Source organism: Ceraceosorus guamensis (genome assembly GCF_003144195.1).
Source record: "Ceraceosorus guamensis strain MCA 4658 unplaced genomic scaffold IE81scaffold_57, whole genome shotgun sequence".
NCBI classification, from domain to species: Eukaryota; Fungi; Basidiomycota; class Exobasidiomycetes; order Ceraceosorales; family Ceraceosoraceae; genus Ceraceosorus; species Ceraceosorus guamensis.
Window position 1 is genome coordinate 57,156 of NW_020290052.1, and position 25,705 is coordinate 82,860.

The window sequence follows — 25,705 nt, forward strand, 5'->3', positions numbered from 1 at the left end:
CAGAGGCACGCACCATGAGCCCTTTTCTGTTGCAGATTGTGGAGGTGCAGTCAGAGTGTCATTTCGAGGTCTTTGAACGCAGCCCGGATAGGAACCATCAGACAAGCCTCTACGCCTCTCGTTGGCTGGAAAATCAACAGCAGGAATTTTGAATCAAACGAAGAATCAAAATCTTGAATTTCAAGGATATGTCAAAAGCGTCGATTTCAAAGCGTGGGCGCACGTGACGGCACAGTCACGTGTCTCAGAAGCTTCGCGCAGCACGGCGCGCGCTTTCTGAATGATGAAGACACGGCAGGGCGAGCATCCCTGATCGTACCGTATGCGGGCGGTTAGGATCGAGAGTGATGTTGACCAGCCTTGAAGCGCCCGGCTGATTGCCTAACATCACGTACTTTGGATCTGTCTAGTCGGCGCGATCTCGTCCAAGACCACAGATCTTGAGAGACTCAAGGGCATCTTTGCCAGGCAAGGGGACACCGAGTGCCTGTGCGTCAAACGTACCTCCCTCTGCTGCTGCTATCATGTCCACATCACCTCCTCTCTCATCTCCTGGACCTCAAGCTCGGTCCGAGCAAGTCTCGCGAGCTGATCTGGAAGCTCCAGCTGCTCAGATCACATCTACATCCAAGTCTCCTTCGCCCGATTCTTCCTCTTCTGTAGTCATTGGCTCCAATGCAGGGAACGCATCCAACAAGGCTCCTCGAGGCCGAGGTAGGGCAGGTCGAGGAAGCAGCAAGGCTCGCCGAAGCTCGAGAAGCTCCGCCAAGCGTACCACCAGCGAGGGTCTGCAGACTCCAGCGATCGGCACCGACCAACCGCCCGATGAGACGGCTGGGTTGAAGGTGGAAGCACACACTGCGCAGGATGAGGTGGACGATGCTCAGGTGGATGGCATCACAAATCTGAAAGCTGAGACCGCCGACGTAATTTCTGGTCCCATGGAGGTAGAAGGAGCATCCTCTAGTAAATCTGCTACAACTCCAAGTGGAGCGGCGGCAAGGCTACATGTGGCTGACACCGAGCCAGGTGCTAGCGAGGCAGCAGAGGCAGTCGAAGCCGCAACGGATGGTGCCAAACTTGATTCATCGCGATCCAGCACTCGTCAGAGCGGCAGCGGTAGCCCTCATCCGGCAAGCGCCTCGGACAAACATAGGCAGAGAAGTACCAGCACCTTCAAAGAACTCGCTTCGCTTGGTTTGCACAGCTTCGGAGATGGTGAAGATGGACAACTTCCTCCTCGCAGGTCTCGTCGAGCTGCCAACAGCCCAGACAGGTCCACGGATGAAGTCAAAGAAGGCAGTGAGCCTGCGCAAGAGAGTAGAGTGGGGGAGCTGCAGAGCACTGAGCTAGCCGCGAGCGCTGAAAGCGTGCCTGTGGACCAGAAGGAAGAGCACCTGCCTCCGGACTGGCAAGGGGAAGAGCTGGAAGGAGGTGAAGGAGAGACACGATGTGTTTGCGGTAGCCCTGGTGAGTCAGCTCTTCGCAGCGATCTGTGAGCATGCGTTGAGGCTTACGCGTATACCTCGCTCTTGCAGATGAGAATGTCGGGCTGATGATTCAATGCGACTCGTGCAAATGCTGGCAACACTGCATATGCATGGGCCTGCACACCGAGGACGACTGTCCTGACGTCTACTTCTGCGAGCAGTGCCGACCAGAGCTGCACATTACGCTGCTTCGCTCTCTCGGTGTCCTGCCTGTGAACAAGTCGCACAAGAAAGGCGCGAGCAAGGCACTCTCCAAACTCAATTCCAAGGACGCAAAGAGGGAGCTCAAGGAGGCGAAGCAGGCGGTTCTGCTGTTAGCAGCAGATAACGAAAGAAGGCGCAAGGCTGGGGAGGAGGTACTGACAGGCTGGTCAGTAGCGCACAACCCGGCGCTTGCGGCCCTAGCACCAAACAGCGGACGCCTGTCCCCTCCTTCACCAACGCACCCCCCTGGTAGCACCGGAGGAGCTCATCGTCGACAATCGTCAGATGCCCAAGGAACGCGACACGGTCGCAGCCAGAGCCGCGAGGAAGATTTGGCCCATCGACAAGGCCGAGCGAGCCCGAAGCGGCGAAGCACAATGAACAGCAGGGATAGCGCTTACGGATGGGAGCCCATCCCGCCAGGCTTGCTGAATGAGGATGAACAGTGGGACGAACAGGGCAATGACAAGATGGACGAGGACGACCGCAAAGGCAACAAGCGCAAGCGTGGGCGCAACGAAGCGTAAGTACCTGGATCGGGCCATGTCTAGATATTGCATACGTGCTGCGTCCCTGGATGCCACTGCGAACTGCTGCTGATGATCCTCCTCTCTTCTGGTCATCTCAGATCGCCATCACGGTCGCCTTCTCCCGCTGACGAACCGGCTGCCGACCACAAGCGCCGGAAGGTCGGCGGTGGCAACAGCCCTGGGCCCGAAGATCGAGCACGCGGTGCTTCGCCCGTGGGAGAATCGTCTGGAAAGAAGGGCGCGGCGAAAAAAGGTGGGCCTGAGGACTCCTCCTCGAGCGCAGCCAAGCCCAAGCATCCCAATCAATACACCTATCGAGCGAAAGATAGAGCGATGGCCGCTGCATCTGCCGCCGCTGTCTACGCAGCAGGCGGTGCAGGGCCCAGCAGCTCGGCTACGCCGCAACAGTCTGGTGCAGAGTCTCCTTCGCCAAGCCCTCACAAGCAGCGCGCTACCGATCAGGCTGCCGGAGGTGCAAGGAGAGCCGCCCTCCGGGATCAGTCCGGAATCAGTCGAACCGGCACACCAACACCTCACCTGGACTCGATCAAGCCAGGAGGCAATCTGGGCATGCCTGAGCATCTGTTTCACCTTGCGCACTTGCTGAGCGGACACAGCTCCGAGGCTTTGTCCTTGCATCCACCCCTCGCCACCAAAGGCGTGCCGAGGTCTGGCGGAAGCCGCGGTGCAGCCAACAAAGAGGCGAGTGGCAATGATGCAGAGGGCTCATCTGCACCAGTTATCGAGCCGATGCCCTACACTTCGCAAACGCTCCACGAGCCACGGACCAAAATCAGATTCCCCCCCAAACGAATGACGCTAGGAGAGATGCGCAAGAGAGTGCGCAACATTGGAGAGTACGTGACCAGAAGTCAGGTGGAGGCCGTGGAGAGATCGCGGAGGACCAGGTTGCTGGGCATAAAGATTTCGCTGCCCGGAGACGCTGCTCTCTTAGCAGAAGTAGGAAAAAGAGAAGCTGAGGCGGATAGGAACAATGGCAAAGAAGTCATGGGTGATGCTTCTAAAGAGGAGGGCAGCGCACCTCGGGAAAAGTCAGATGCACTTGCTGATGCAGCCGGAGCAGATGCAGCAGGACAAGAGTCCCAGGAGCAGCTCCGAAGCTCTGCTGGCCTTACGACGGCTACAGAGCCTTCTGCAACGGCCACTGCGCACGCTGAGCCATCAGCAAACACAAGCTCAAACGAATCATCGCTCCCAGGCTCCGGTTCAGACACACCGCTGAGCATGAGGTTGGTTGAAGAGCTCTCGCGCGAATTGGCTAGGTTCAACCAGAGATTCGGAGGTCTGCCCGCTTACGGTCTTTCTGCTTGAATCTTCAATACGAGCCCGACCCTCGTTCTGCCAGACGTCTTTCTCTAGATCGTGATGGACCACTACTGTACCGCAGAATATCCACCCCATTCACACGTCCGATCCGCGCGCAGCGTCGAGCATGGGTTGGTTTGCGTGGACAATCGACCTACATCTGTTGCTCTTCTGATCAGACCCCCATATGATCTTGTTGTACTAATACGATACATGTTTCTGAAGTACTGCCCAATCATTGCTGTAAGGACTCGTCTTGTGATTCGCAAATATATGCGTCGCGTCTGCTGTGATTCGCTACACACAGACAGATGGCCTGATGCGTTACCGCGTGAAAGGTGTGTCATCGCGAAGCTCTTCAAGCGATTGCACCGTCGTTTCGAGTACCTGGCTGTATCCTTTGTCGTCGCTTTGGATGGTCGCCATGAGCTGCTGCTCGACGTGACCCGTTGCAGACCAGGATTTATGCCAAGACTCTCTCGTCGATCGCGACGAACGTGATCTGGCGCAGCATCCGGCTGTCATGTGCATGATGGGTTGGGCTTGCACCAAGAATCCTCTCTCATCGTGTCGCGACGCGTTGCGTCTGGATGCTTACAGAATGAGCCGTCGAAAAATTTCACCTTTGATCCTTCGTGTCGCTGTGTTCGGCCACGTCAAAGCTCAGCCCGTCAACGTGCGCAGTGCTGAGCCGCTTCAGGCTATTGGCAAGGTCTCTATCCCTATCCGTATCGGGAGTTTGAGGTATTCCGCTCGTCTTTTCAGTCGTTGACCCTTCGACGCTCAACATCTGACCGGCATGATCCACTTCGTGATCGTCCATTTCCTCTTCCACACCTGGCTGATCTACGCTGAAGCCCATATCGGCGTGCGAAGGGGTGCGACGCAAGGAAGCTGTGGCTGCTGCGATCGCGTGCATCGCCGAACCTTCGCCTGTACCCATAATGTCCGTCCCGCGCAGAGACTGTCTCTTGTCCGGCTTCGGTCGTTGTGGTCTGGCTAGAAGGGGCCCGGCGTGATCCTGCTGTGAAGTCTCTGCACTACCCACCCTGGTGTGCGCAAACGCATCGCGTTTCTCAGAAGAATGCAGACCACCCTCATAGTCGGCCTTGCGCCTCTTCTCGTCTTCCCTGAGAGTATCTGTATCTGCCTCTCTCCCATCTAGCGTTCGGTTCATGCCCTTCCGAGCAGCGAAGGAGGGAAGTGGGCCCCTGACTGTCTTGGGAATTTCCAAAGCCCCAGCGACTGTGTCTGAGAGACGAGCGACTCTGAGAGAAGCTTCAGCTTCGGTCTCTCCGAGCAGCGTGGAGAAGAGGGAGCCCAGCATGCCCGATCGAGGAGCCACGCTGTATCCGGCCGATCCGCTCGCCATCCCACCAGCACCAGACAATCCCGACTTTTTCTTGCCCAAGGAAGTATTCGACGATTCACTGCCAGCGGCATGTGGTGCATCCACGGGATCTGAAGATGTAGTAGCAGGCAATGTCCGTTTACCAGCTTGAGACCAGATATCCTTCCCGCTACTTCCTTTTGCTGGAGGAAGGAGCGCGAAAGAACTGGGAAGATCACGCTCGAAAAAGGCTTCCAGCACGGGATTGGAGAGTGCGAGCATGCGAAAAGCCGGGAGCGAAATTAGAGCGGGCTCTGATGAGCTTGATGTGGAACCTGTTGGAAGCGAAGATGCGCCCGTCGATTGCTGGTCCGAACGGTCAGGCGAGCTGAGGGAGAGGCTCGGTGCGATGGGAGGAGCGAACGCCGCTTCATCCTGACCGCCCATGGCAAGCTATCGCTGCACGCGCGGTCGTAGTGTTGCAGAAATGGTGTCCAGGCAAAGATCATCAAATTTGCCTGACGTGTGTATGAGCGGTGCTTGTAAACATTTATCTTGAAGGAGCTTTGCTGATGATTGCAACGTGACGTGCGGGCCGCGGACACTACTATCACAAATGTGAACTTCGGTAAGATGCAGCCGGCAATCAGTCAGTGTCAGGGTCAAGCTGGCATCGCAAATGCAGGTGAATGAAGGTGAGTGTGAATATGAGCATGCACGCATCCTCGCCGCACACCTTCTTGACGAGCATCATCAAGGGAGGCCCTGAGCGCCCCGCACGGTGTCTCGTCCTTCTTTCCGTACGAGACGTCGAACGCGTTCGAGGATGCTGAGCAGCCATGCATGCACCCACCCACTCATGATTTCCCATCACGCAGACCTGCTGCTGCTCTCGACGAACTCGTTCGCTCAAGGCTTTGACTCCTCATGTCGGCCTCTCCATCCTCGTGTCGTCAGCAACTTGAGCTTGGGTTGAAGCGGAAGCTGAGCTCGCGCCTGCGCCAGGACATCTCGCTAGCAAGCACCCTCGGTCGCTCTCTGAGGTGTCCTCCCTTCTCAGCATCGCGTGCACTCTTCCTCATCAGTCATTCGGACGCAAATCGTCCGCCGTCATCTGCTGCATCTCGCTCTTCAATGCGCAGGTAAAAGTGGAGCTGGGGATTCTTTTAGGAAGCCTCTGTGCAGGCTTGCGAAGACCGAGTAGAATCGCAACACCGGCGGAGTGTGGAGCAAGATGCCGGACTATTCAATCTCTGTCGGAGAAGCTGGTGAGAATGAAGCCGAGGTGAGTTGACAGCTCAAATGCGAGCATCGCACATGCAGTAAATGAACGTGCGCTACAACGGCGTTTAGACTGCTGATGCACGCCCCTTTCTTGTCCTGGACGTCGCAGTTTCTCACCCTGCGTCAACTTAGCTTGGGCGTCAAGGCACGGCTATCAAAGCCATTGGATGTCAAGGCAAATAGGACATCAGTGAATCTCTTGGCAGTATCGTCGCGCAGAGGACTGCTTGTTGCTGCCACTGATCAAGGTGAGTGTAGCGCTCCACGTGGCTTGACGTTGGCTGGATCGGGGTGGAGGGACGCAAGCGAGCGTGATGGCATGAGATATAGCCCTGTCTTACACGTCTCCCGACAACTTGCACTGTCACTCCCTTAACAATAGGTCTAGCTATACACGCTCTCAGCTCGCTACGGTCAACCTTTAGCGAATCGAAGAAGAACACGACGGTGGAGCCGCAGCCTATCCAGAGAATACCGACACCGGCTGCCGTCTCGTTCCTCCGATTTGCCGATGATGATGAAAGGATTCTCGTTGGACTGGAGAATGGGGCGCTGGCAATCTGGACTCTGGAGCACGCGCTCGATGGTAATGTGAGTCGCAGGAAGGATGATGTATTGCGACGAAGCGGGCCTTGCGCCTAGATTACGGGTGGGCCACAAGCTGATCGCGTCTTAACCATTCTAGTCGCAAGCTACGCACACGCTGCAGCCTCCGGCAGCTAATTTGGGACTTTTGGAGGTGGCCGCCAACCCTGGAGAGCGCGCAGAGCTAAGTGTCGTTCTTTACGCCGAGAGGCAAGCAGACGCTTCGGATGGTACAGACGGTCAAGCACGCATCTTAGATATGCGGAGCGGACAATGGGGCGCCCCGCTGAATGTTGGATCGGCCATTTTGAGCGCGTGCTGGAGCACGAAAGGAAAACAGATTGCCCTAGGCCTGGCCGATGGAGGCATTGTTCAACTCACTCCAGAGGGAGAGATCAAAGAACGGATCCGACCTCCAACAGACTTGGCGCAGGACATGGGAATCATTCATCTCTCTTGGCTTGAGAACAACGTCTTTGTGGCTACGTACAACACTATCTCGTCTGGCTCAGCCGACGAGCCAGATCACTCAGAGACGCTGTACGCCATTTTGAGGAACCCCAAGACGTCCTCGTTGCAGTACTTGCGCTTCCCGCTGGATCCTGCACCCTCATTCGGCGACACTTCAAGGCGCACTCAAAGATACGCAGTCTCGCTGAAGGGATGGTCTCCAAGCAAGCATTTGCTGTTCCTAGCTGCGTCTGCATCCACCGACGTCGGCGTACTGCTTTCTCGTGCGGACGCATTCGACACAGAGACGGAGGGCTGGGAATCCGCCGAGCTGGAAGAGACAAGTAGGCCGACGCTCCCCTTCTCTTCCGTCGACAAAGAGAGTGACACAGCTCCAGTTGCTTTGGCGGTGGACTTGTCCGCAACGGAGAACGTAGATGATCCTCTCGCGGCTGCTAGGGGCGAGGATGGGACCAAGAAGCTCCCTCCTTGTCCTATACTGTTGGTCTACACCACGGATGGCGTTCTTCTCGCTTACCACGTCATCAACACCACAGGAGCGGCCTTCCCAGGAATGTTGACAAGCGAAGCTCCGTCCGTATCAACGCCTGCAAAAGCTTCGCAAAGCCCACAGGAGCAGACGAAGGCTCTTTCCGCAGATCAGCTTGCGCCGACGGTCCCTTCAGAGGGAGCTGCATCAGTGACTAAGCCAGCACCGCCCAGTATTGGCGCCTTTGGCAAGCCAAGCGTTTCCTTTGGATCGACTGGCTTCTCCTTCGGCTCGCCGAGCCCGAGTAGCGCGAGCCCCAAGGACGAGAAGCCAAAGAATGCTTTCTCTTTCGGACAAAGCAGTGCGGACTCTGCGTCTACGTCCGCATTTGGCAACGCACCTGCTCCAACTTTCCAGGGCACCGCCTCTGCTTTTGGCCAGCAGTCCGCGCCCTCAGCGTTCGGAGCCAGTACCGCACCTTCGGCCTTTGGCAAGACATCAGCGCCCTCCGCATTTGGAGCTACAGCATTCGGCGCGCCGTCTGCTTTTGGACAGGGCGCAACATCTTCGCCGTTCGCCTTCGGCAAGAGCACAACGTCGGCATTCGGAAGTCCTTCGAAGTCGGCCTCTCCCTTTGGCCCTCCATCTGCGTCTTCTGAGACTGGATCGTCTTCTTCGCCTGCAAGAGCTTTTGGCGCACCGTCCGTTTCCACTGGTCCTCCTAGCGCGTTTGCAAACCAAGCGGACGTCAAAACATCAGCTGCTCCAGCCTTTGGATCTACAAGCGCTTTCGGTAGCAGCGGCTTTGGACAGCCCTCTGCATTTGGACAATCCTCTGCCTTTGGCAAAGGTGCTTCGGCCAGTGGCACTGCATTCGGACAAACATCTGCCTTTGGAAAACCGTCCTCCGGACAATCCTCTGCCTTTGGCAAAGGTGCCTCGGCCAGTGGCACTGCATTCGGACAGACATCTGCCTTTGGCAAACCGTCTTCCGCTGATTCCGGTGGTGGCTTTGCAAGTAAGGCAGCGTCCAACGCTCTCACGTCGATAGGCGGTTCCTCGTCTCCATCTTCATCTGGAAGTGGCGCACCTTCGATGGGTGGATTCGGAGCTTTCTCGAACGCAAAGCCGCTATTTGGTGCGAAGGCTGCCGATTCTTCTGCTTCCATCTTTGGCGAAGGTGGAGCTCTTCAGAGCGGTGGTAAGCCTGCCTTCGGTCAAAGATCACCGAGCTTTGGCTTGAAAGAGTCGGCAGCGAAGCTGGCTTTTCAAACCACCGGTTTCCGGACTGGCCCTGGAGGATCGATGGACAAGGCTTCTGCGCCTCAGAGTGCAGCTTCGACAGTCGATGCCAAGTCGGAGCCGAGCAAAGCGGAAGAGTCCAAAGGCACGTTCGGTTTTGGTGGATTTGGGTCTCTCCTGAACGATCAGAAGCCCAGCTCTTCTCGCAGTCAAGAGGCCGACGAGCGCCGAAAACATACACCGTCGCCCCCAAGCTCACCTCCAGCGAGTCACGAGGCGACACTGTCTAGTAGCCCGTATGCCATGGGCTCTGGGGTGCGAGCAGCGCCGAGCAGTGACGAGTCGCAGCAGTCTGTCATTACTCAAGAACCTCACGTGACCGACCATGGAAGTGTGCAAGAGCACCTTTCATCGCCAGAAACCTCCCCTAAAGGGAGAGCACCAGCGCCAGCGTCAGCAAGGACACCTAGTCACAGTCCGAAACGGGACGTTTCCGAGTCTGCGACGCCTAGTCCTGCTGTCTCGCCATTCGACGACAAGACAATTCAATTGGAGACCATCTCGGAGCCGGAACAAGACGAGGTGCGGCCGTACACCATTGGTGAACAAGCTGGCGACGGCATATCAGAGCAAGGCGAATCAGAACAAACACTTTCGCCCGCTGAAGAAGCCAAAGAAGAGGGCGATGCACATGAGTCAGGCGTGACCGAATCCAGCCATGATGCTGAGGCGGATGAAGAACCGTCACAAAATGCAGACCAGTCACAAGACATTCTCAAGGCCGAGAAAGGAGCTGCGTTCACCGCAGCCAAGCCGGTGTCTCCCGTTGGAGTAAGCGCGCGAACGCCCAGCGCATCAGTGCCTGCAGTCCTTTCTGCGCCGCCTCTACCAGAGACTACCACTCCCCAGCACTCTCCTGACAGCAAGTCGAGGTCAGACGCTGCGGTGACAACCACAGGATTCTTTACTCAGGGCTCCGCGCCTACCTCGCAGACCGTTCCAGCTACGGCAAAGACCTCCGCGAGTGTGACGGACTCGAGTGCAGCCGCTCCCCCAAACACAACATCGCATGCCGGCACTCTTTTCGGTAGCAAGCCTGCTGCATCACAGCCACCAAACCCAAGTGCCTTCGGTAGTAAGGCCGTAGCACCCGAGCCTGCCGAAAGCAAAGGCGTGGCCCCCCAAAGTCAAGCAGCGAAGCCACAACCACCGTCGAATTCTTTCGGCAAGGGAGCTTTCACTTCTGCCTTCAATGCTCGAGCTCCACGAAGTAGCTCACCGCTGGCGGCGGCGCCAGTGAATAGATCCGACCTGTTCAGTTCACCTGAGAAGTCGCCCGCAGCCGGAGCAGCCAAGACGTTTGGTGGATCTCAGGCACAACCTCCTCTCCTCCAACCGCAATTTGGGGCGCCGGCTAGATCAGGCGCTGTCCAGGGCGCATCGAAGGAAGCTTCTTCGTTGTTTGGCCAACCAGGTAAAGAGAGGTCTGGGCCAATATTTGGCGCGTCCGGTGCTCAGCTTCCCACGCCATTGTGGGGCGCGCCCGCCTCATCGTCTGCACAGCCGCCCCAGCTCTCACCGCAGTTCAAATTGGAGCCCACCGCTACGCAGTCTGCTTTTAGCTTTCAAAAGGCGGAATCACAAGATCGTCCGTCGCCATCTCAGCTGCCACTACCTTCTTTACAATCACAGAAGCCAATTGGACACGCAGCACGAGGTGCAGTGACGAGCGCATATGAGGATAGGCATCCGCCTTTTCTAGGCAGCTCCCTCTCAGCACCACCCATCGGTGACATCAAGGAGTCTGGCATCGCTGGCGAGTGCCTGCGGCTCTACCTTACAATCGAGGAGGAGCTCAAATATCTGCGAAGTAAAGCCGAAGCATGTGCGACGTTCCAAGCGGGTCTGAGGCAGCCCTGGGACGAGGAGCACTCTGGCGCCGAGAAGCCGCATTGGACCTTCGGCGACCTACCATTTTGCTTCGACGCCATGAGAAATTTGGAGAAGGACGTCAAGGCGTACGAAGATCAGAGCGAGGGCAGGAAAAGAAGAGTGATGGAACTGCAGAGTATAGCGCTCAAGGCAGAGGCGAAGAGAGAAGAGGCATCTCGATTCATCAGAGCGCGCTCGGATGCTGGATACGCTCGGCTGCTGCGAGTGCGAGAGCTTGGGCCTGAGCACGTGCAAAATCAAGATAAGATTCGGGCGGGAATTCATTCCGTTCGCACACGCGTTCAAGAGCTGGCTGAGGTTATCGAGTCTCTGAAAAGAGAGGTCCACCAGGAGCGATCCGGATCTGGGCATCCTCTCCAAACACCGTCCCTGGAGAGCATTCGTAGGAGCATCACAAATCTCTCGGCCGCGGTGACCGCACGAATTCTGGAGCTGGATCAGCTCGAGACAGAGCTTGAGCTTAGTCGGGGGGCCAGGAGTGCTGAAATTTTCGATCGATACGACAGGTCGCCGGAAGCCTCAGCACTCTCTATGACGATGCGCAGCGTCCATGTCTCAGGAGAGGGGTCGTTCGCATCGATGCGCGGCGACTTGGAACACATACTCCCGGACGCATTCACAAAGTCCTACGCGGCCGCGTCAGCCGAAGCAACCGCGCGAGAGGCCATTAGTCAACAGCGAAGATCCGCTTCGTTGCGGAACGCTTTCGCGCGTGCAAGACCCAAGCCTCTTCTGAATATTGTGCCGTCCGCGGCCATTGATCTTCAAACGCCGCCCTCTTCTCATGAAAGGGAGTTCAGCTTGGCAGATCTCGACATCTCCTTAGCCAGAGGACCGGCCCAGATCACGGCACCCGGCAAGCGCCATGCAGGCGAAGCTCATCAGAGCACTCAAGACCAAGCGCACGCGCCGAGCGCCCATCGTGAGATGGCTCCTCGTCTGTGGGGTGAAGGACAATCCAAAGATTTCTTCTCCTTGCCTCCAGAATCCGCCCCTTTTGCTCCAGGCTCTCGATCAGAGTCGCCAGGAAGCCATCTCCGCCCAGGGCACGCCAAATCAAAGACTCGCACTAATGCCGCTGTGCAACTCCCGGCGTCGTTGACTGGAGACAATCTTTTCGCTCCGGTATCGCAAGCGTCCTCCACGACGCATTCCGCATTCAGCTTCGCGCCTCCACCTGGATACAATAGCAGCAAACCGGAAACCCGAGCATCGTCGGGCGCTGCCGCAGTCTCGAGCTTCTTTGGCAATCTAGGTCGCACAAATGTGTCGCCAGAGGCCAGCAGCAAGTCCCTAACTCCGTTCGCGACGACTTCACCGAATGTCTTTGGCCGCAGCAGTCCTCAAGTTACCACTTCCGCTTTGACGCCCGGCGGTTCTTTTGGCCAGTCGTTGGGCCTGAACAGTCCTGCTGCCACTTTCAGATCTTTTGCAGGTCCGCAAGCTGCTGCCCCCGTGCACGGTGATCGTATAGTGCCCAATCGTGCGCGTCAAGCCACATCTCCAGGAGGGAGGAATGTGAGCGAAGATGAAGGGGCCGACGTGGATGACGAGGATGACCCGGACTGGGAGCCGGATTGGGACGGTGAAGAGGACGAGGAAGATGATGACCAAGACGATGATGCGGAGGGAGAGGTGGAAGAAGAGGGTCTGAGCGATGTAAATGAGGAAGAGGAACCCGAAGAAGAGGAATGACCGGGACGTATTCTCACCATACAATGGTCTCACGGAATCCATCGCTTTTTGGAGAATTTGCGTCGGCCGTTTGAGCGGGAGCTGTTGTGTGAGAAACGTCGCCAAGCCCCCGCATGGCTTTGCTGGTGTCGCTCTTCCCTCATAGTGGCCTATGTACGATCCATGACTGCCCTATGCTTTGACTCCATATAGGGCTGATGTTGCCCCCATCTTGATCTTGCATTTTGACATTTCTGCGGGCCTGCTTTTCGCGTCGACTGATGAGACAGGCAGCAAATCTTGAGTCATACGACCAGTCGTCGGACACGTGACCTAGGCTGACACACGCGTCCAAAATCAAAATTATCAAATTCTTGGAGCCTTGCTGCAGCAGCATTCCTGCTCGACTTTGTTCCGAAGCCTCGATGCTGCCATGGGTCTTCCATTTTGCCTTTTCGCTCGAGAGACGCCGAGTACGTTCCTCTGTCCATTGTTTCACACTCTCGTCGCTCAAGCGTACTCCAAGTCATTCCACTACTGTCCACCAATGTACCACTGCAATTGTACATAAGGTCGCTGGCGCTCAAGATTCGGTACCCAATCGCTCCGCTCTTAAGAAGACATTCACCACAACAGTGGACACATTAGAGCTGGCCCCCCTTCTGGCCCGAGGCAGGATGGTGGCGAGCATGTCACCAGCAGCGCGAGCGCTGCTCGTGCAAACTTCTCAGAGACCTCGATTGGCGCTGCAGAGCACTGGACACATCGTCGTGCTCGCGAGGAGCGATCATATCTGCGAGCATTCACGAAACGACCTGGGCGCATCTGCCTCCGCAGCACATATATGCTCTCGGCACTTTTCGCGCTCGGCAAGCCGCTCACTGGCGGGCTCACCGAAGGCTGCGGCGCCTATGGTCAGGCTGAACCGTCAGGTGCTACCGCTGCAAGGATTTTCGTCATCTAGACTGTCTCAGATGCAGGGGCACAACGGCAGTCAGCCAAAGAGCACTTCTTCCAAGGTCAACAGTCGGAAGGCCAAATTAGCGGCGAGACGTGCAAGTCTTTCAAGACCTGTAGCTCCTCGTTCCAGAGCAAGCGTGAAACGTGATGCGCCAGCTTCGTCATTTGAAGATCACTTTGTTCCGCTCAAAGCCTCACCTTCATCTTCCAAATCACACATCACCTCAGCCGAGGATCTGTGGTTTCAAGATTCTCTAACGCCAAGCTCTCCTTCTGGATTACCAGCTGGCAGCAATGCTCCTTCGTCGGGCTCAAAATCGCCTCCTCCATACGCAGCCCAGTACCCAGGGTCGTCTTACACGTCAAATTTGAGCAGGGCGAGCAGAGCCTCCGGGCTCGCTCCACACCAACTGCCGCGCGCACCAGCCAGAAGGACACTAGCACCAAAAGAGTACGCCTCTTGTCAATTGGTTGCGCCTGGACATTTGACAGAGGAGGAAAGAATAGTTTGGAGCGCAGAGGAGAATGGCAGGGATAGAAAGGGCGGATGGGTCGGGCCGGACAAGGCTAAAGATCATTGGCAGGAGACCGTGGGAGGAAAGATGAGCGCGATGGAGAGACCGGTCGAAAGTGAGTGCGCTTTCGGAAGATGGTTGTGCAGAGCATGCACCGTATCGTATGCTTTGCTAATGGCCGTTTTTGCGACAACCGCAGAAGTCAAGCCGCTGCGAGAGATGCACACACCCAGGCTGGCTCATAACCTTTCTCGCGTACTGTTCAAGTAAGTGCGGCAACAGCCGTCGTCATCTCTCGACTGCAGTCATGCGGTTCTCGAGCAGCCATGCTGAACTTCGTTCTGCGCGACTCTCTCCACCAGCCCGGGCGTCCATTGGCTGAAAGATCCGAGATCTGGCACGTACAACTTCGATCCGTATTTGCGGCACATTCCGGATGTCGACTTGTTCGACTACGACAGTCTGACGCCTTACCTCACCTCCTCCGTCGATCCCGAGCTGCGCAAGATTACGCGGAGGGAGAGAGCCAAGTATTGTGGAAGCACAAGCAGCATGACAACGGCCATGTCACAGATCTACTTCCATCTGTCTGGTAACAGGCAACCTGACTTGACGGGCTTCAGCGAAGGTCTGAAAGGTACGGGCTGGACCTTTGCAACGCGCATGCCTGCCAGTATCAGATTGAAGAAGCTTCAGGGCAAAAGTGAAGATGGGAGGCCATGTTTCGCAATCGACCAAGACAAGGAATCGAGCGGGGAACCAGAGGATAGCAACTACGTGCTGACTCAGCTGGGCAAGAGTCTCGAGAAGCTCCTCACTTCACCGCCCGATGTCTACGAAAAGCACCTGCGCATCAACAGCGACAAGTTGTCGCCCCAGGAGAGGAACAGACCGGAATCGTATCATTATGCTAGGAGCGGAGGCATCGTCATGCGAAGTCAATTGGACTGCATGGACCCGCGTCTTCCTCGTCAAACGTTCGACTTGAAGACGAGAGCGGTGCACGCTGTGCGTTTGGATAGGGCCAACTGGGTGGAGAGCGGCGGCTACCGGTTACGCAAGCTCAATGGCGCATACGAGAGCTTTGAACGAGAGCTGCACGACATGGTACGATCCGCTTTCCTCAAGTACTTTTTCCAAGCCAGGATAGGTCATATGGACGGCATCTTTGTCGCGCACCACAGCACCCTCGCAATCTTTGGGTTTCAGTACATCCCGCTCGAGGAGATGGCAACGAGAATCTTTGGGAGTATGGAAATGGCAGAGCAGAGTTTCCGACTTTCCTTGGCCATGCTCGAAGAGATTTTGGATGCTGCTACTGCGCTCTTTCCGGGACAAGGTGTGAAAATGACGCTAGAAGCTCATCCTCATCTTCAGGATGCTTTGCAAGTCTTTGTGGAGCCGGACTTCGACGCGGGTAGTCTCAAAGCTGCGCAAGCTCGCGAAAGTCAGAACTCCGAGAGCGATCCGGATGACGAAGCATTCGCCGTCTTGAGTGAGGCTATCGACACAACGAGTGCGATCCAGAAGGAGTTGAAAAAGGGGCCCAGAACCATCGCCCAGCTCGAAGTGCTCATGGATAGGTATCTGGATGGCAATCTTGTGCGCGGACCTGTGGACTTTTCAAAATTGCCTGGAAGGAGCGTCGATGTACGATCAGAGAACGAGATCTTGAAGAGAGCTCGAGATGCTTTGAAACCCGTCGACTGTGAGTAGGAGATGCCGTTTTCATGCAGACATCACCGCATTGCCAAGCTGATGCAAATCTTGCCTCCATCGTTCCACCAAATGCAGGGCAAGTCGAGTGGTCGATCAATCCTCAGCCTCATCTTAGCGAAGCGACCATCCGGCGCAATCTGGAAGATGTAAGAGCTCGACAGCAAGCCTTTGCCAATCTGAGCCTACCAAATGCTCGAGCGCTCGATGATCGAGACGAAGAGCTGCTGCAGACCCTCGCTTCTAATCCTGATGCGCTCAAGAGGTTCCTGGAGGAGCGTAGCAAGGGCATTGGTCTGCCTGCTGCTCCCGGGCAGAGTCGAAGTGGGCCCGAAGCTTCTCAAGCCAAGGACTCTCACGCATCTTCGTCCACAAGCACGCCTAGCAACGGCAAGGGCATGCCCGATGCCGCACCCACAAGCATCTTTTGGAAAGAAGCGACGTCGGACCAGATCAACATGCGAGCCTTGGCGCGATTGGGAGCGAGAGATACGGCGCTACAGGAAGCTGAGGATCGCTTCGATATTTGGAAGCCTGAGAGCCCGTTTAGAGTGCACAAGCAGGCTTATGCTAAGCCTGCCAGTGTCACTGCTGATGATCTCGCCACGGAAACGCCCACCCGGGATCCGTCCTTGCAAGCTCCTACTTCCGCGGGTGAGTCATAAGATCAGCCAGGTATCTCATAGCTGGGGTAATCGCCGCACATGCTACATTACTCTGCAAATTTATACACATCAAGTTGTCTTGGGTGGCCTACTCGGCTTTTGTACGATACTTGCGATCGGCCGCGTGCCTTCGTGCTGATGCTTGATTGGCGGATGCTACGAGCTTCGCGCTAATTCAACTTCACAGCAGTCTAAGCTCCGCGGCCCTCCACGCCGAGCTTTGCCTCTCCTTTGTGAGGACGAGGTAGGCTGCGCCGTTAGACTTTGCACATGGCCTGATTTGGATCTTGCCCGCTTCACCCTCGACTGAGGCATCTGCCCCTTCCATCCCCATCAAGGGCTCTTCGTCCTCTGTGGCTTGTTGAACTGCATCCACCTGCTTCTCTTCTTCCTCTGCCCGCAAAGCCGCAGCTCTCTCTTGCAGCTCGCGCACCGCAACGCTCGCTATAACGCCAACAGCACAAGCTTTGCCCTCTGCCAAGGAGAATGTGCCCGAAGTCGTAGCGCCCATGAGGGAATTTGATGCATCTCGGTGAGATTGTTCGAGCTGATTAGACACAAAATGAGGGAGAGATGGGCATGATGAGATTTGGCTTTGCAGAACTCGTCGTGACATGCGAGGGTGTCCGCGCTACCCTTTCGCGACACATGTCGCCCACAGCATTTCTGCTCACCTGTCTCAGAGCACTCTGATCTTTGCTAGCGCCACGCTTCGACATACGCGGATCTACGACGGGCTCTGCGGCATCTTCATCCTCAACATCTAGCTGCGCATCCTTGGGCGCTTCCAGCAGAGCCCTTCGCCAAACTTTCTGCTCTTCAAGTGTGAGCATGTGTATTTCTGTGAAAGGTCCGAAATGACCTCTCCTGATCGCACTTATGCTGACATGTCTCAAAGAGGCATCGTGCTTTCCGTAGCGCTCCGTGCGTTGTAAAGCCTTGCCGGGTGGCAGAAGGTGAACTTGGATCTCTTCGTCCTTCTTCCGAGGCGTGAGCGCTATTCTGTTCCAGCTCTCTTGCACACAAGCTTTCCAAAGGCCTTCTCCTCCCCAGGCAAATCTAGTCCCCACACTCTCCCAATTGACTCTCTTGGCCATCGGTGTCCTGCACCACTTTGCCTTCTCTCTTCCCACCTCTTGCTTCTCCCATACGTTGTACGCATCGCATCCCGGATGATCAAAGGGAAAGACGGGTTTGGCGAATTGAGAGGAGAGGGAGGCGAGGGAGGAGAGACACAGCACGGCTGGTTTGGAATGGACCAGCGAGTGGAAGAAGGCTCGGCCCCAGCCCCGAGGAACCAAGAGGGTGTAGCCAGGCACAGGATCTCGATGCGCTATGATCGCAATAGAGACGATTTGAGTCGTCGATGATGCAGTGAGCGGGGTGCCCGGTATGAGATTCTGAGTCGAGACAACATGCCGATTCAACTCAATTTCCACTTCATGTACGCGCAAAGCGCAATGCCGACACGCCGCAGCACTCACGCGAGCTTTGAGCGAGTCCACTTCTCCTTTGGAAATTCTTGGCATCTCGCTTCCCTGACTAAGCAGATCTGTCTGGGCCAATGTCGCGCTGACCGAAGCACATCTCCGCTGATCCTCATCGTCCTCTCTCTCCTTCCCTTTTCCTATTGGTCTGTCCCAAATCGCCTCGAGTGCTCCCGCCACCTGCTGCATCTTTCTACGATCCAAAACCTCCTTCTTCACGGTGCTAGGGTTGCACAATCTTGGATCATGCACCTGTAATCCCAGCATTGTACCTCTTCGGATCTGATCGGGTTTCAACACCGAGCAGATGAGCTTGAGCGCGTGCTTTTTGTCCGGGCTTGTGCGCGCTACGGGCTTCAGCATGCTTCCCAACAGTCTCCCGGATCGGGGACCAGATAGCTGGAACACATTGTATCCCTCCATTCGCCTTTTCTGTCCCTCCTGCTCGTCTCTCTGTGCAGAGATGGATGCCATTTTCCTCAGCCGTTGGTCCAGCTTGAATTGACTCAATTTGCCGTGTTTTCTTCCCTTGCTGTCCGACTTGGCACAAAGGGCAGGAGAAGCGGGCCTGAGAAGCTGCATATACACGTGCTCCTCCTCTTTCACTTCAGGTAGCTCGGCCAGACAGTCGGACGAAGAAGGCGCAACAGCCGACGACGTCGTGGGTGCTCGTCTCCTCCTTTGCCTCTCTAAACGAATTCGTCTCCGCTGTAAAGTGATGGAGCTCGTGAGCGCTGTGCGTAAAGAGGCCAGTCCGGCAGGATGAACTAGCAAGATGACCTCTGCCTCAGCGGTGTGCGCCTCGCTTGCAGCTAGCTTTGGTGCATTCGGAAGGTCTGGCGGCTGGTCATCCACCTGCATCGCTTCGCTTTCCGAAATTTCACCCGAGGCTTGCCCAAGGGGGGGCAATGACAACGAGAGTGCATCTGCGTCGTCTGCAACACCCCTCGAGCCCGTTGGCTGCACCCACAGCAAAGTGACAGGGGCGACGTACTGCTTTTTCTGTTCCGTAAGAGTAGCAAAGGTCGCTCTTGCATCCAGCTCGTCTGACTCGAGATCCAGTCCGCTTTCACGAAGCAATTGCGCAAGCTTCTTCCTCGCTTCTTTTCCTTGCGAGACGAAGCGTCCTCGTAAACGATAGCCCACGCGTACGCTTTGCCAATAGCTGGCATCGTGCACCGCTACTCCATCTTTACAAGCCTTGATGGCAGCTTTGAAGCCTTTGCTGCTCGGCTGTTCGGCCAAATTGTAGCCCCACCTGCTCCTTGTGACGCTCGAGACACCACTGTATTCTACTCCTCTTGGATCGTGGGCTGCTTGAGGATTGCGGACCACCTTGTCTTCCACGCCCGTCATCCGAAATCGTTTGGCATGCCAAAGGTGCGTCTCCAACCATCTGCCTTTGCCTTTGATCTCACCTCCCAACCCAGCTGCCGATGACGTAGCAGCCTCAGCCTCGTCCCCTGCTCTTTCCCTCAATCGTTCTCTTCTTCTCCTCTCCTTCACTCGAGGATATCCACCCGCACTTCCGCTCATTCCCTTTCTCTTCCTCACTTCTTTCCTCGTCGTAGCGTTCGTGTTAGAGCTCTTCAACTCGCTCGCTCCTTTACCCCTCAGCCTCTTGGGCAAGGCCAAAAGATTATGAGAAGCTGCTCTTCTCCTCTCTGCGCGAGGCAGCATTTGCCAAGCTCGAGTAGCGGAAGACCCTCGACCAGTCTGAAGCTGGACCGAGATGGTGCGGATCTGGGCAGCGTGAGATTCGAGATGTTGATTGAGTTCCAGAGAGCTGGGCAAGGCGTCGCTGAAGGATCTGGAAGAACCGGCTTGAGAGAGATGATGTGAGGGTTTCGAGCGTGGCTGGGGCTTGGTGAAAGCTTTTGACGGCTGCAGCTTCGAAGGCTTCGCTTTCGCTTGGGTCGATTCGCTATTGCCATTATCATTGTCATTGCCAGCCTTGCCATTAACTTTCCCAGCCTTGCCAACATTCACATTTGCCGTCTCAAATCTCGCCTTCTTTGCTTTGTGCATCCTGGCCGATGCTCGCGCCTGATCCTCGTTCGCATCTCCAGATCGAGCGGCAGCCTGTCGATGCGCGCGCTGGTGCTCTCCCGCCCCTTGATCCAAAGCGAGCTCCAGCTTTCGCTTGTTGGACATACCGAGCCTACCGGGAGGAGTGCTACAGCATGGATCAGCTGCTAGTGATCATTGGTCGATGGGTGCCAAGGGCCTCAGCTGGATGTGTGCCAGCCGTGGGAGTCAGACAAGCAACGCTCTGCCACGCAGTTCTGGGTGACGTTGGAATGCAGATGCGCGCCAGTAGGTAAGGTGCCGATGGTCGGTCAAGGCGACCCGTGTCGAAGCGGCGCTATGCGCCCAGGTTGCTGAGCAAGAGCTCAATTTCCATCCGTCTTGACAGTCCCTCTGTCGGTGTTGCGACTTGCAGGCGAGGCACTCAAAATGTGACTCTTGTGCGTGATTCTTGTGCTGATCGCGAAAAGCACAGGAAATTTGTGAATGTGAATGCGAAACGTGAATGCGAATGCGAATACGAATGCCGAGGATGCTGTGCAAAGGGATGCAAGAGGCGTGCCTCAAAGTGCATCCAGATTCTACATTCACCACATGATTCGTGATTCACGATGTTCACTTAACCTTTCGCAATCAAAAAATGGGCGGCAGGCAAGCACGTGATGGCCGATTAATCATCCCATGCACGGTCGAGTTTGAGTTTGAGTGATCCGCTTGGATTACTTTCAATTTCATACATGTATATCACATGATTCGCATGCCGTGATGCTCGCTCTCACCTTCATCTGTCTTCAACAATCGTGAATCGCGTCCGTCTTGAAAGTCAGCGCGGTGAGACGCTCCTCTTGACAAATTGCGAGTGCTGGCCCACAGGTGTCGCACTCTCCAATCCGCCCCGCCGTCCGGTCAATCGTGAAGCAACTCCACCTCGCCGGGTCTATTCGCGATTCACATTCTGATTCACATTGCTCATCTCAGACCATCATGTCCTACAAGCACCTCTCCACCTCGTCGGATCACGCATCGCTTATATCCTCCTACGATACCTACCTCTTCGACTGCGATGGAGTGCTATGGTCCGGCGACGAGGTGATCGCGGGTGCCAAAGAAGTGTTGCAGCGTCTAAGAGCAAGCGGAAAGAGCATCATCTTTGTGACCAACAATGCCACAAAGAGCCGCAGAGCTTACTTGAAGAAGTTTCAAAGTCTGGGCATTCAGGCCGATGTAGTGAGTGTGCAGTTGGGCGAGGGAAGTGGGTGACCAGTCCATGTATGCTAGCTAGCGAAAAATCGCCGTGGTGAAAGATTCGACTCACGAGCCTTGCTTGACTCGCTTCCAGTCGGAGATCTTCTCTTCGGCGTACGCGTCTGCGGTCTACCTCAAGCACGTGCTGAAGCTGCCAGAAGATCGAAAAGTATATGTGCTGGGCATGGAGGGCATTCAAGAAGAGTTGGAGGATGTCGGGCTGAAGTGGTGCGGAGGAACGGTGAGTGCATGACTCGTTCCGAACAAGGGCAACATCACTGCAAGCACATCCAGCGTCTCCGCCAACGTTCCCGATCCTCTCTTTTGGTGCACATCGCAGTCTCCAGAAGACAATGTCTTTCTTCCAACTCTTGACTTTACAAGTCTGCTTCAACCCGAGGTCATAGACGGCAAAGTAGGAGCGGTGCTGTGCGGATTCGACATGCACATGTCCTACATCAAGCTTGCCAAAGCGTACAAGCACATTACTCGAGCCGGAGCCACTTCCGGTTCTCCGCAAGCGGGCGAATCGGGTGGAGCATGTCACTTCATCCTCACCAACGACGATTCGACATTCCCAGCCAAAGGAGGTCCATGGCCAGGAGCAGGATCGCTCTCTGCGCCTCTCGTCTTCAGCTCCAAACGAACGCCAACAATCATTGGGAAACCTCATCAGCACATGTTGGATTGCATAGAAGCCGTCAAACCCTTTGACAAATCCAGAGCGCTGTTCGTGGGCGATAGGCTGGACACGGATATCGCCTTCGCCAACAAAGGTGGAATCAAGAGCTTGTTGGTTCTCACCGGAATCAGCACAAAAGCAGAGATAGATGCGGATGGTGCAGAGGTCGTGCCGGACTATCTCACCCAGAGCTTGGGCGATCTTTTGGCTGCCTTCCAATAAATTGCAATACAAGCATTCGCACGAAAGCAAGCTAGCCCAGAACTCGAGTCCAAGTCGCCCTGTCCCGCTCGAAGGATTGATATCTGGTCTGGTGCAAGCCAGGCCAGATTGCTCAAGCTCTCGAATGTGCATGACGCCAGCTGCACGCCCTGACTCGCCTTCGGCAACCTACCATCCACCTGCAGCACAGAATCCCTGAAATGGAGGCATTGACCAAGCCTCCATCATCTTGACAGCGAGATCTCTGTTTGATCAAATGGTTCGCAATTGAACACAGCGAGAGAAATCTGTTTGGCAAAATGGTTCGCAATTGAACACTCGAATGAACATCCGACTGTCGCTACCTCACTGACGACACGGCGCGCGAAGAAAATTTGTCATGAGATACCTCTAGATGGCAAAAGGTGCCATTGCGCAAAGATGGAGTACCGGTGAATGCCATTTCTGTTCTATGTCGTGGATTACAAGAGACGCCGTCACTGCGGAGCGCATTCCTAGACGACTCCAATCGGACACGTCTCCTTAAATTTCGGATATTCCACTGCAAAGACTCAAAGCTTGCTCTGAGGCAGCGTGCCGTCCATATCAAGGACGTCGCTGTCAATGTCGACGTTCCACTTTGTCGAGTTCAAGGGGTCGCGCACGGCATGTTCAAAGAGGCGCTATCGAGGGGAGACAAGAAAAGAAAGTCGTCTGAGCATTTGCGAAAGCAGGGAGTCGAGCGCAATCAGCACACTGTCCTTGTACTCACCTCGTACACGTCTCCCTTGGACGAACCCAGATCGCTGTTGAGGAGCCAATCAGGAATAGCAAAGCTGTCTACGAGCGACACCGCCTGAGGTCTGATGGAGTGCATAGCCTCTTGAATCTTGGCGGACAACAAACTGTACTGTTTGGGCGTGATGTATCCCGAGCTCATAAACTCTGCGCCTTCCTCGTGCATCGTGTGGGCGCAATACAAGAGCAAGAGGTGCTGCATCACCGTCCGAAGAGCTGGCCGACTGTTTAGCGCTTCGTCCTTCAAGATGGCCATACTGAAGTTGTACACGATCAAGGCCTGCGAATGAGCCTTGCTGCACTTGTAAAGCTCGATCAACAGGCTGTTCCAGGACCTCTTCGCCGGCCCGTCGCGCAGCTCAAGCGTCTCTTTGACGAGCCAAGCTGCTCGGTGCCCGAACGCCTTGATGAAGAAGATGGGGTCCATCAGGTCTCCGCTGAACTCGATTGTCGCCTTCGCGTTGGGGTCGCGCAGATAAGAGCGCATGTAGTCCACAGTGAACGACTTTGGCGGTCCCTCGAGATCCTTGTATAGTGAGCGCATGGTCTTGAGCAAGTACCGACTCGTCTGTTGCGAAAGCATGTAGCTGTCGCCTTCCCATGTCACGTTGGGCAAGTAGTCGTTGTACAACGACGACAGTCCGCTCGCGAGCGAGAACCCGTGTCCTCCACAGGCTCTGCGGCATGTCTCGATAGCCTCTGCAGCTTCGATGGTGGTGAGCGCCTTGAGTCCAGATGACGAGGCATGAGTCTCGGCCAACAGCGACAGATCCTTGTTGTCGATGAGCGACACATTTTCTTGATATAGCTGGAACATGTAGAGAGCAGTGTAGTGGAAGGCAAATGCTAAAAACAATGGGAAGAGTGCTGCCAGTCAGCGGGCTGCCAGTCGTGACCCTTTCCTAAGGACATTCCACTTACCTTTGGCGAGAACAGGGAAGATTCGTGCTTGAACCATTGTGTAGTCGAGCACCTGACTCTCGACCTTCTTGCCCGATGCAGAAAAGACTGGGGCATCCCTATCTGCGAATTGGCGTCGAATGCTGCAGTAGCGACTGTGCAGGCCAACAAACAGTTGTGGTCAATTATGATCGAGCAGACGACAAGCGAGCACGTCGGTGCGGGCTCACATAGCCACAGTCGCTGATCGCATCAAAATCGTCCTGGCGTCTTGCACGATATTTGCCCGGACCTGCAAACCATATCGAAAAAGCAAGTCAGCGAACGTGGAATTCGCAACACGAGCTGATGGAACGTCCGACGCACCCAAGTAAGCGTACCATAGGTGAGCGCCGCATTCTGAGGAGGTACGTAGACAGCAGTATCCAGGTCCACCTTGGCAAATTTGGCGAGCTGATTGAAGTGAGGTACGCGAACGTGATCAAGCAGCAAGAATCCATTGTCCGTAGTCTGGTAGCCTTGCTTGGGTCCGATGTCGCCAATCGTGCAGCCGGGAAGCATCTCTCTAGTCTTGGGATCTCTGATGGGAACCACAAAAGGATGGGGTCCATAAGACTTGCCTTTGAGAACGAGCTGAGCCATGACGATTGCGTGCGTCGCCGATCGTCCCAAACCTCCAATCCACCACTTGCTCGCGGTCAGCGATGGCGAGTGGATCTCGTACTCCTTCGCTTCTTCGTCGTACGTCGCAGTAGTCTCGAGGAACTGCACATTGCTTCCATGACCCAGCTCCGTCTGCGCATAGCAACCAATAATGTCGAAACGCCTTGCAGGCTCCAAAAAGGCTTCCTGCTGCTCTGGCGTGCCCATTCTCTCAAGAGTCGTCAAGAACATCTGCAAGAAGAAAAGCATAGGCGCGATGAGCTAAGCAGCCGAGCACTTTCACCACTGCAGCCACTGTGCGTACTCACGCTCTTGTGCAAACCAAAAGGACCTGGGATGATGGGCCACGAAAGCTCAGCGCCATTATCAAAGAGCCTGACGGCCCACAGCCATTCCGCTGCGCTCTACTCACCTGGCAAGTCGCACAGCTTCTCGGCGTGTGCGATGGTGTTCGAGTCCCAGTTGTGCTCTCTGGCAAGCACAGCCAGTCGCTTGTCCTTCTTGAGCGCAGCTCTAAACTTTTCCACTCTGCCCATGTAGTTGAGGCCGCTCTTGTCAAGGGCAGGGTCTTTCGACAAGAGCTCGACGAGCTGCGCTTGACGTTCCAGATACTCTTTGCCATACAGGTACTCCGTCATTTGACCCACATCAAAGGACTGCGACAGGTGGGGCAAGAAGGAGAGATGGAGACAGGCTCAGCTCAGATGCTCCGCGCGCCACCGAGACGACCCCCTTGCTAATGCACTCACCGCCTTTCTGCGCTCGATCGCGAGCTGCTCTGGGCCATTCAAGCCGGCCGGCTTGAGATCGCTTGGGATCTGAATGAATGGTCCAGGCGCCATTTTGGCGAAAGCTTGGTTCAAGCTTTGAGAGCAACGGGAAGCACGGATCAGAGAAGCTCTGGCAAAGCAGGGCAAGGCAAGGAATATAGCTTCAACGGGATGCAGTTGGGTTACGCGTGTCTTGTGCGGCTCAGATATGGAGTCACGAGCTTGGAGAGAATCTGTGATGCAGAACAGAGATAGAAGGAAGGTGGATGATGAAGAGCAGATGGAGTGACGAATCCCAGATGTCCATGCGCCGCTGGCATCAAGTCACTGCATGGTGACTGATGAGTCTTTTACAGAGATTGACGCAAGCACGCGCCGCGCCCTTCGAACATCTCCAGACCTGTTCGGCAACGACGGTCAACTCGGTCCGGTTCGGGTTCTGGACCCCTGCTGATGAGCTCAGTATACGTATGCGCGGGTGCAGCAGCAGCAGCAGCGTGTGGCGTATTTGTTTGCG

The 25,705-nt window shown here is 55.7% G+C and overlaps 8 protein-coding genes across 8 annotated transcripts; 5 read left to right on the forward strand and 3 right to left on the reverse strand.

The window, feature by feature from the left end:
- Positions 1 to 344: 344 nt before the first annotated feature.
- Positions 345 to 3,795, forward strand: IE81DRAFT_342505 (hypothetical protein). The gene is made up of 3 exons (XM_025515702.1): positions 345 to 1,470; positions 1,539 to 2,217; positions 2,323 to 3,795. The coding sequence occupies exons 1-3, from the start codon at positions 525 to 527 to the stop codon at positions 3,554 to 3,556; spliced, it is 2,859 nt and encodes a 952-aa protein (XP_025367933.1). The 5' UTR covers positions 345 to 524; the 3' UTR covers positions 3,557 to 3,795.
- Positions 3,238 to 4,110, forward strand: IE81DRAFT_203533 (hypothetical protein). Its single transcript, XM_025510898.1, has one exon. The coding sequence runs from the start codon at positions 3,611 to 3,613 to the stop codon at positions 4,049 to 4,051; it is 441 nt and encodes a 146-aa protein (XP_025367934.1). The 5' UTR covers positions 3,238 to 3,610; the 3' UTR covers positions 4,052 to 4,110.
- IE81DRAFT_325234 (hypothetical protein) lies at positions 3,677 to 5,576 on the reverse strand. Its single transcript, XM_025514454.1, has one exon. The coding sequence runs from the start codon at positions 5,325 to 5,327 to the stop codon at positions 4,170 to 4,172; it is 1,158 nt and encodes a 385-aa protein (XP_025367935.1). The 5' UTR covers positions 5,328 to 5,576; the 3' UTR covers positions 3,677 to 4,169.
- A 213-nt stretch (positions 5,577 to 5,789) lies between these two features.
- Positions 5,790 to 12,658, forward strand: IE81DRAFT_304651 (hypothetical protein). Its single transcript, XM_025512306.1, has 4 exons — positions 5,790 to 6,165; positions 6,274 to 6,412; positions 6,547 to 6,755; positions 6,850 to 12,658. Exons 1-4 carry the CDS (start codon positions 6,115 to 6,117, stop codon positions 12,577 to 12,579), a joined length of 6,129 nt encoding a protein of 2,042 aa, XP_025367936.1. The 5' UTR covers positions 5,790 to 6,114; the 3' UTR covers positions 12,580 to 12,658.
- A 589-nt stretch (positions 12,659 to 13,247) lies between these two features.
- IE81DRAFT_348938 (Pet127-domain-containing protein) lies at positions 13,248 to 16,414 on the forward strand (the record flags this gene model as incomplete). Its single annotated transcript, XM_025516321.1, has 4 exons — positions 13,248 to 14,148; positions 14,233 to 14,299; positions 14,396 to 15,741; positions 15,828 to 16,414. 4 exons carry the CDS (start codon positions 13,248 to 13,250, stop codon positions 16,412 to 16,414), a joined length of 2,901 nt encoding a protein of 966 aa, XP_025367937.1.
- A 90-nt stretch (positions 16,415 to 16,504) lies between these two features.
- On the reverse strand, positions 16,505 to 20,238 carry IE81DRAFT_203570 (hypothetical protein). Its single transcript, XM_025510899.1, has 3 exons — positions 17,899 to 20,238; positions 17,089 to 17,814; positions 16,505 to 16,961 (listed from the first exon to the last, which is right to left on the reverse strand). The coding sequence occupies exons 1-3, from the start codon at positions 20,053 to 20,055 to the stop codon at positions 16,596 to 16,598; spliced, it is 3,249 nt and encodes a 1,082-aa protein (XP_025367938.1). The 5' UTR covers positions 20,056 to 20,238; the 3' UTR covers positions 16,505 to 16,595.
- A 675-nt stretch (positions 20,239 to 20,913) lies between these two features.
- On the forward strand, positions 20,914 to 22,078 carry IE81DRAFT_292887 (p-nitrophenyl phosphatase; the record flags this gene model as incomplete). Its single annotated transcript, XM_025511977.1, has 3 exons — positions 20,914 to 21,156; positions 21,269 to 21,415; positions 21,515 to 22,078. The coding sequence occupies 3 exons, from the start codon at positions 20,914 to 20,916 to the stop codon at positions 22,076 to 22,078; spliced, it is 954 nt and encodes a 317-aa protein (XP_025367939.1).
- A 405-nt stretch (positions 22,079 to 22,483) lies between these two features.
- On the reverse strand, positions 22,484 to 25,529 carry IE81DRAFT_325237 (putative acyl-CoA oxidase). Its single transcript, XM_025514455.1, has 8 exons — positions 25,168 to 25,529; positions 24,831 to 25,074; positions 24,727 to 24,749; positions 24,122 to 24,649; positions 23,986 to 24,047; positions 23,777 to 23,910; positions 22,830 to 23,701; positions 22,484 to 22,740 (listed from the first exon to the last, which is right to left on the reverse strand). The coding sequence occupies exons 1-8, from the start codon at positions 25,258 to 25,260 to the stop codon at positions 22,630 to 22,632; spliced, it is 2,067 nt and encodes a 688-aa protein (XP_025367940.1). The 5' UTR covers positions 25,261 to 25,529; the 3' UTR covers positions 22,484 to 22,629.
- Between the last annotated feature and the right edge of the window lie 176 nt (positions 25,530 to 25,705).

Coding starts and splice junctions, on each gene's coding strand:
- IE81DRAFT_325237 (XM_025514455.1), bottom strand. CDS start 25,260: ATGGCGCCTGGACCATTCATTCAGATCCCAAGCGATCTCAAGCCGGCC. Junction 24,750..24,830: donor GAAGCTGTGCGACTTGCCAG/GTGAGTAGAGCG, acceptor CCATCATCCCAG/GTCCTTTTGGTTTGCACAAG. Junction 24,048..24,121: donor CCTATGGTACGCTTACTTGG/GTGCGTCGGACG, acceptor TATGGTTTGCAG/GTCCGGGCAAATATCGTGCA.
- IE81DRAFT_203533 (XM_025510898.1), top strand. CDS start 3,611: ATGGACCACTACTGTACCGCAGAATATCCACCCCATTCACACGTCCGA.
- IE81DRAFT_342505 (XM_025515702.1), top strand. CDS start 525: ATGTCCACATCACCTCCTCTCTCATCTCCTGGACCTCAAGCTCGGTCC. Junction 1,471..1,538: donor ATGTGTTTGCGGTAGCCCTG/GTGAGTCAGCTC, acceptor TCGCTCTTGCAG/ATGAGAATGTCGGGCTGATG. Junction 2,218..2,322: donor AAGCGTGGGCGCAACGAAGC/GTAAGTACCTGG, acceptor TGGTCATCTCAG/ATCGCCATCACGGTCGCCTT.
- IE81DRAFT_203570 (XM_025510899.1), bottom strand. CDS start 20,055: ATGTCCAACAAGCGAAAGCTGGAGCTCGCTTTGGATCAAGGGGCGGGA. Junction 17,815..17,898: donor TGGACTCGCTCAAAGCTCGC/GTGAGTGCTGCG, acceptor GTCTCGACTCAG/AATCTCATACCGGGCACCCC. Junction 16,962..17,088: donor ATCAGAGTGCTCTGAGACAG/GTGAGCAGAAAT, acceptor GTGTCTAATCAG/CTCGAACAATCTCACCGAGA.
- IE81DRAFT_304651 (XM_025512306.1), top strand. CDS start 6,115: ATGCCGGACTATTCAATCTCTGTCGGAGAAGCTGGTGAGAATGAAGCC. Junction 6,413..6,546: donor TGTTGCTGCCACTGATCAAG/GTGAGTGTAGCG, acceptor CCTTAACAATAG/GTCTAGCTATACACGCTCTC. Junction 6,756..6,849: donor AGCACGCGCTCGATGGTAAT/GTGAGTCGCAGG, acceptor TAACCATTCTAG/TCGCAAGCTACGCACACGCT.
- IE81DRAFT_325234 (XM_025514454.1), bottom strand. CDS start 5,327: ATGGGCGGTCAGGATGAAGCGGCGTTCGCTCCTCCCATCGCACCGAGC.